Source organism: Chiloscyllium plagiosum, chromosome 28, assembly GCF_004010195.1.
Source record: "Chiloscyllium plagiosum isolate BGI_BamShark_2017 chromosome 28, ASM401019v2, whole genome shotgun sequence".
NCBI classification, from domain to species: domain Eukaryota; kingdom Metazoa; phylum Chordata; class Chondrichthyes; order Orectolobiformes; family Hemiscylliidae; genus Chiloscyllium; species Chiloscyllium plagiosum.
Window position 1 is genome coordinate 8,430,949 of NC_057737.1, and position 8,176 is coordinate 8,439,124.

General features: G+C 43.3%; 1 protein-coding gene across 1 annotated transcript in view; it reads right to left on the minus strand.

Annotated features, from left to right (window-relative positions):
• Positions 1-587: 587 nt before the first annotated feature.
• The window catches only part of LOC122563931 (multidrug and toxin extrusion protein 1-like), a 192,997-nt gene continuing 185,408 nt past the window's right edge, over positions 588-8,176 (minus strand). The window contains exons 14-17 of the mRNA XM_043718200.1: positions 5,108-5,240; positions 2,795-2,889; positions 2,010-2,091; positions 588-948 (exon numbers count right to left, since the gene is read on the minus strand). Of these exons, the coding sequence (XP_043574135.1) occupies positions 710-948; positions 2,010-2,091; positions 2,795-2,889; positions 5,108-5,240 (549 nt within the window). The 3' untranslated portion in view covers positions 588-709. The remainder of the gene's footprint in view (positions 949-2,009; positions 2,092-2,794; positions 2,890-5,107; positions 5,241-8,176) is intronic.

Consider the following 8,176-nt stretch of genomic DNA (forward strand, 5'->3'; position numbering starts at 1 on the left):
CCCTTCTCCCACCTCATCCTAGTTTCAAACTTCCAGCCCGCACTGTCCCCTTGACCTGTCCGGACTTGTCCGACCTGCCTATCTCCTTTTCCACCTATCCACTCCACCCTCTCCTCCCTGACTTATCACCTTCATCTCCTCCCCCACTCACCTAATGTACTCTATGCTACTTTCTCCCCACCCCCACCCTCCTCTAGCTTATCTCTCCACGCTTCAGGGTCTCTGCCTTTATTCCTGATTAAGGGCTTTTGCCCGAAACGTCGATTTTGCTGCTCGTCGGATGCTGCCTGAATTGCTGTGCTCTTCCAGCACCACTGATCCAGAACACTCCCTAGGACCTTACCATTAAGTATATATGTCCTGCTAATATTTGCTTTTCCAAAATGCATCACCTAGCATTTTTGGAGATACAAATTGGAAATTATCTTCTCCAACCCTATAGCTTTACAATATCCAATGGAGAAAACCAGTGACTGGGAAAAAATTGTAAATCAATTCAAACTGCTCAGTATTAATCCACTTTCTTTATTGTATATCCAATTAATTATAGTCATATCATTATGATATGTATTTATTATTATGTTCTGGATGAGTGAATTTTCTCGTTGGTGGCAGTTAGAATTTATCTGAACTCTGGCTTTCATTGACCTTTGGTCACACCCTCACTATTCCTACTGCAGTGCTCTGTCTCTCCATGGTTCCCTGGGGTCTATGAGCCCTTTGAGAGAGTGAAGTGTATGACCAGCCCAATGGCCAGGATCAGGGGTCCTGAGAGGAAGGCTAGCCCACGGCGAATGATCAGTTGTTTTGTGGACAAGATTTCTCCGACTGTGGTAACTCCAGTTTCCAAAAATGAGGATTCGTCTGTCACCCGGTCCTTGTCCACATTTGGTTCCAGTTGTGAAACGTTGGACATCAGAGCCACTGTGTTGTTTGCTGTGTCCTCCCCTGTGAAGGAAACTCACAGTGAGACATTGTAAGCACACAATGGCACTGTTTGGTTCATTTTCTGAGGCGCACCCCATTGATCTTCTGTTGCTAATGCCACGTGATCTACATAAAAGAACCATCCTGCCAAAAGCATAGGGACTCACCTTAACGCCCAATCTTTTGACTCCTTCAACAAAGAGTCCACCTTCTCACTGCGTAGAGACAGGCGGCTCTACAGCCCTTCTGAGACAGTCAAAGGGACCAGCCCAACCCAGTAGATTAACCAAAATACACAAAGACACAACCTTCCTCGGGATTTCTACCGACTGTTCATAATTCATCTTCAATTTTTGCCTCAAGGAGGATGTTAACTGAGGACTATCACCACAAAACCATGCAGCCACGCGGTTAGCACGCAGAGCAAGATCTACCCAATGTTCAGAGATCACGTCGCTGGTGGAATATTGACACCTGAGCAGAATTTTCTGCTTTTTTGTCTCATTTGTCCTCAAGGATTGAGCAATCTGGCAAATTAGTCATTACTGCCCACCAATGCTTGCCCTAAGAAAGTGGTTGTGGGCTTTCTCCTTAGTCAGTTCTAACCAATAGTCAATTCTGTGAGACAGCAGCAAACCAGAAATAGCCTCTCACCTCACTTGTATGTCACAGTTGCCAGTTTTCTACAGATTATACAATGTTCACTCCCTTATATCTCTGTGTTCACCTGACTTCACCTAATGAAGGAGCAGCGCTCTGAAAGCTTATGATTTCAAATAAACCTGTTGGATGATAACCTGGTGTCATGTGACTTTTGACTTTGTCCACTCCAGTCCAATACTGGCACCTCCACATGATCTCTGTGTAAATCACAGATCATTTAGTTAAAGTTTTCACTATCTTCAGTGATCTCCAATATGGATTGGACTTTTAAGTTTGGCAGTGAATCAGGACTTAATGATAGTAAATGTTTTACTCCATTAAGGTTGATAGGTGCGCTAATTACTAACTTTGATTAATTGAATGAAAAGTATCCAAGAATCTTCTCAATCAACTTTTACGAAGCATCATTCCTTTCTTACCGGTTGAGAGATCCTTGGTTTGACCATCAGAGGTGCTGTTTGAGATACCCAGTCCTCCCATCATCCCTGCATTAACCTGGGCCTTTGAACAAAACACAAAATTGTCATAGACAGTGAAGGATGGACGCATCAGAGAGAATTCTTCCTTTATCAAAACACTCTTCGATCTGTATGATTTACAAGCTTCTTTAAACATGACATTCCTGCCAGTTATCAGAATTCCACGTCATATTAATTGTATATTTAGTCCTCCCTAGAGATCTTTGAGCCTTGCTTCATGAGCTACCCATTGCAGTGATCTATTATGCAAAGCTCCAAGCAGATTGGAGGGAGTTCTTTATTTTAACAGAAAGTGATGATTCATAGCAGTTTGAAGATCGGTATAATTCATCATTCAATTTAGCAACAGGAGTCTCTTGTCCCACCAGTTCAAGATATCTTCAAAAGCAAGTTGTAAAGGTGAACAAGACAACCAAATCTTGGTCTGACCTCAGTTGAAAGTACGAAAGCTCTATAAGAGGTACATATGCCGACTTTATCACCTGAGGAGATGGCACAGTGTTTTGCGAGTTCCTGGGCATTGCATGGGGCACTGACATCTCTATGACTCTATATGGTTTATTGCATGATAGCAAAAGGGTACAAGTTGCATTAGTAAGTTGAACATTGTTCTGATCATTCTGCCAAATGGGCTCATGGCATGGTCTGAGGAAACAAGGGGCGGTGGGAGAAATGAAAATTCTACCAAAGAAAATGGCGCAATGACCTCTACTCCCTACTCTTACCTGACTGGCAGTTTTCTTCCAGTTGATCCAGCAAATCATCATCAGAAAAATAATGGATTGTACAGACGCACAGAGCAATATTCCACACCAGAGACCTGCAAAATAATAGTGGTGCAGTCAGTACAGACAGAATGCGGCTGGGATTTCCTTTCAATTCTACTCTTTTAACAAACCCTTCTGCCTGTATCAGATGGCTGGTGTCAGTCTGTGTGACATTATTTTGCTCCCATTTGGCGTCAGCATCGCTCAATTCGGGACATGAGGAATTCAGCCAGAGATCTCACTCCTAATGAATATCTAACAGTTCTGTGATGGAAATGTACATGTGCGCAGATTGGGTGAGCTGTGACACTCACCTCCTGTCGTTATTCCAGTGTCTACAGTTTCAGATGAAAAATGGTTTCGGGATCAAGGTGTTGCTCTGAAAGGGTCAATGCTGAAGATTATGTTTAAATTCTACCCAAACTAATAATATCAAAGACTTGGGTGTGGAAAGGCAGAATATCTCAAGATTCTGAGGGGATTAGACCTGTTACCATATGTTTCCCGATAGTTTTAGTAATAATGTTGAACTTACTAATGCAACTTGTACTCAGTTGCTACCATGCAATAAACCATATAGAGTCATAGAGTGGATGTAGGTTTGCTCGCTGAGCTGGAAGGTTGATTTCTAGACGTTTCGTCACCCTACTAGGTAACATTTTCAGTGGGCCTCAGGTGAAGCACTGCTGAAAATTCCTGCTTTCCATTTATATATTTGAATTTCTTTGTGTTGGTGATATCGTTTCCTGTGGCGATGTTATTTCCTGTGGTGAAGTCACTTCCTGTTCCTTTTCTCACGGGGTGGTAGTTGGGGTCTAACTTGATGTGTTTGTTGATAGAGTTCCGGATTCTCTGACTCTTAAGCGCTTCCTAAAAATGCATTTCCCAATCACATGCTGTTGTTTGTTGGTATTGCATGTGCATTTGACACAAAGTACCATGTATATTGGGACAGAGTGATTGGAATTGGCCTCAAACATACACATATTAAAATGGGATACAATTGAGGCCCTCCACAGTCCTGAAGATCTGTACTCACCATCCCCAACTCAATTACAGAATTTTCTGACTTATAGAGCTGTACAGCATGGAAACAAACCCTTCGGTCCAATCGCCCATGTCGACCAGATATCCAAAATTAATCTAGTCCCATTTGCCAGCATTTGGCCCATATCCCTCTAAACCCTTCCTATTCATATACCCATCCAAATGCAATTGTACCAGCCTCCACCACTTCCTTTGGCAACTTATTCCATACACACGCCACCCTCTGCATGAAAAATATTGTCCCTTAGGTCCCTTTCAAAACCTTCCCCTCTCACCCTAACGTCATGCCCTCAAGTTCTGGACTCCCCAACCCCAGGGAAAGACTTAGTCTATTCACCCTATCCATGCCCCTTATGATTTTGTAAACCTCGATAAGGTCACCCCTCAGCCTCTGAGCTCCAGGGAGAACAGCCCCAGCCTGTTCGGCCTCTCCCTATAGCTCAAATCCTCCAACCCTGGCAACATCCTTGTAAATCTTTTCTGAACCCTTTCAAGTTTAATAACATCCTTCCTATAGCAGGAAGAGCAGAATTGCACACAGTATTCCATTAGTTGCCTAACCAACATTCTGGACAGCCAAAACATGACCTCCCAACTCCTGCACTTCAATTCACTGAACAAAAAAGGGAAGCATACCAAACACCTTCTTCACTATCCTATCTTTCTGCATCTCCACTTTCAAGGAACTATGAACCTGCACTCCAAAGTCTCTTTGTTCAGCAACACTCCCCAGGACCTTATCATTAAGTGTATAAATCCTGCCCCGAATTGCCTTTCCAAAATGCAGCACCTCGCATTGATCTAAATTAAACTCCATCTGCCACTCCTCAGCCCATTGGCCCATCTAATCAAGATCTCGTTTTACTTTGAGGTAATCTTCTTTACTGTCCACTACACCTCCAACTTTGGCATCATCTGCAAATTTACTAACCCTACCTCCTATGTTCACATTGTTTTAGTACAGCTATGAAACTGGCTTTAACTGATAATTTGCAACCGATGATAAATCCGAAGTCAGTCATTCCAGCCAAACATTAATAAAGTGCTGAAGGCAATCCAAAACTTATGTGCGTTGTATTCACTTGTGCTCAATGTCAAAGATAGAACTTCTATTCACAGGTACTGTCCAGTATTGACCTTGTGATAGAACAACATTCCTCATGCCTTATCAGAGTGGGTGGATAAATGACAGAGAACAAAAGAGAAAACGAATGAAATTCATACCAAATACACCAAGTTTTCCAGCAAACATCAAAGAGATTCCAATGGGAAACCCAATTAGATAGTAGCCAATCAGGTTACCGATAGCTCCTAGCTTTTGCTTCCCAGCTCCTCTTAACACTCCACCACATACACCCTGCAAAATAGACACACAGAACATAATCACAGTGACCACACCACACTTGGCTTCTACAGATGGGAAACAAAACTTAGCAAACTGCCGTGTTCGCAAATAGTTCACAATCAATGGAGGACATTTTGGAAATGGTCATCAATGTCATTTAGGGAACAGGTCGCGCGATGAAGCAGCTTTCTTGCAGAGTTGGCGTAAAGTTACCAAATGGAAATGAACTAATGATATGAAGCCATGTCTGGAGTCCAAATGTCAGCCCCATGATCTAATTGGTTGGCAGAATAGTTCTGAAGGGGCTGAATGGTCTCCTCTTGCTCCTATGATCCAAACCAATGAGGCTGTTGACTCTCTGGCTGCAGACTCCATGAGAATGTGATAAGATGGTGGCACCTTTTCCCCATGAGAGCCGTGTTTCTCTGTTGCAGGCTGCATGGTTCACTCTGTTCTCAACATCTTTAATAAAACTTCAGCTTAAAGAAATTAATTACTATTGAAGTCAAGGGATCGCAAAACAGAAACATATAAATCATTCAGCGATACCATGGAAATGTAGGAAACAGGAGTAGCAGTAGGCCATTCAGCCCTTCAAGCCTCCTCCGCCATTCAGTACAACAATGTCTGATCCCCTAATTGCAGTACCTGTTTCCACTTTCTCTTCATTATCTTTGATTTCTGTAGCCCTTCAAACTATGTCCATCTCCTTCTCGAGAATGTTTTGGCCCCAACCACTTCCTGTGGCAGAGAATTCCGCAGGCTCCACACTCTCTGAGTGAAGACATTTTTCCTCATCTCAGCCCTAAACAGCTTACCTGTATTTTCCGAGTGTGACAGACATTGGGAATGAATTTCCTCAGATATTTCTCCCACTCGAGGTTCAATGGATATGTCTGTTTTCAACGGTGAGTGAAGAATTCCAGTTTACCACCTTTGGAAGTTGCTCACTAAATATAAAGGGAAGGTCACCATTGCCCTGCTCTCTAATCAGAGAGAGATGGCTGGTGGTGGTTTAACCTGAGGGTCACCGTGCCTCAGGTGAGGGGAGACGTTGAGAAGATGGAACCTTCCTGGTAACCTCAGCAGTTGAGGGAATTGAACCTGCAATGTTGGCATCACGCTGCATCATGAAGGAAGCAACACTGGGTCCATCGGAAACTGTTGAGAGACGTCCAAACCAGCCATCCAGCCAACTGAGCTAACTGACTCCTGTCCCCCACTGTCATCAATGTTACCCGTCTTTCCAATTGCTGCCATACCTCTTGGTGATAAGAAGTGACTGAGCACAGCAAAGACTAAGGGGGCTCAGGTTTTGCTGAAGATATTGACAGCAAAATGAACCATTCCTCAACCCAACAGTTTCAATACAGCAATGAAACTGGTTTCTGTACAATAGTTAGGGATCTTAGTTATTTTGGGTAATTTGAAAACTGGACAAATACAACCCTAATGGTTTCCTCACAATCATTAAGAGTGTTGAGTTCAATACAGAAATTATTGTAACTTTTTCATGTCGTATGTAATTTACTTAACATTTGTAGCATCAGTCCAAGCCATTTGACCCATACCATTATTAACGCTCGACATAGCCTGCTCCCACTCTCCTTCCTACCTACCCTCACATTCATCTCTCTCTCTCTCTCTCTATGTGTTTATCTAGAATCATTGAATTCCCACAATGTGGAAAAAGGATGTTCAGCACATCAAGCATCTGAAGAGCATCCCACCCAAATCCAGCCCCCTCCCTATCCCTGTAACCCTGCATCTGCTATAGCCAATCCACCTAACCTGTACATCTTTGGACTGTCAGAGCAAACTGGAGGAAACCCACGCAAACAGAGTTAATGTTTTGAGTCCAATGACCCATCTTCAGGACTGCTTTTTTAAATAACAGTCTAACTCCTTGTTGAATGCATGGATTGAACCTCGCTCTACGTCACCCCCAGGGCAGTGCATTCTGTAACCTGGTTGCTTATTGTATAAGAAAGTGTTTGCTCCACATCTCTCTTGACAAAATATCTATACAATTCACTTCAGGTCCATCTGCAGTGCAGCGTTTCACATGATCTATAAGACCATAAGAGAAAGGAACAGAGTAGGCCATTCAGCCCCTCAAGCCTGCTCTGCTATCCAATAGGATCACGGATGATCTGACACTCCAGACATGCATGTTCTTGCCCTTTCCCATAAACCTTGATTCCCTGACTGATCGAGAATCTGTCTCAGCTTTAAATAAACACAAAACATATCTTCTGTGTTCCTACTTGGATTGATCAGTGACTATCATAGATTTATTACCGAGGCTTCCAGTCTCACCTGCAAGTGGGAATATTTTCTAATCCACCAGATCCTTTCACAATCTTAAAGCCTTCTATCGGATCACTGCATAGCCTCCCCACCTCTAACTGTTTCGGAATTTCTGGTTCCAGGTCAGAGAGTTCAGCATGAATTGAGTGGCTTTCATTTTTAGAAAGGGATGTTATTCTAAAATATCACCTTTTTTTAAGGAATTTTAGGACGAGCTGAAGTAGAGTGGAAGCAAGAAGGCTAGCACAGAACAGTTGGGCTGAATGGCTGTAACACTCCTTGGAAAATGCAACTGCATGTGAACAAAAGTGGGAAATGGAATGTGAGAGTAGGATTTTTAAAAGTTTTTATCACAGGGTGTAGCTCTTGCAGCCAAACCAGTGCTTATTGCCAATGTCTAACGACCTTGGAGAAGGCGGTGGTGAGCGGTCTTTTTTTTTTAGATTAGATTACTTACAGTGTGGAAACAGGCCCTTCGGCCCAACAAGTCCACACCGCCCCGCCGAAGCGCAACCCACCCATACCCCTACATTTACCCCTTACCTAACACTCCGGGCAATTTAGCATGGCCAATTCACCTGACCTGCACATCTTTGGACTGTGGGAGGAAACCGGAGCACCCGGAGGAAACCCACGCA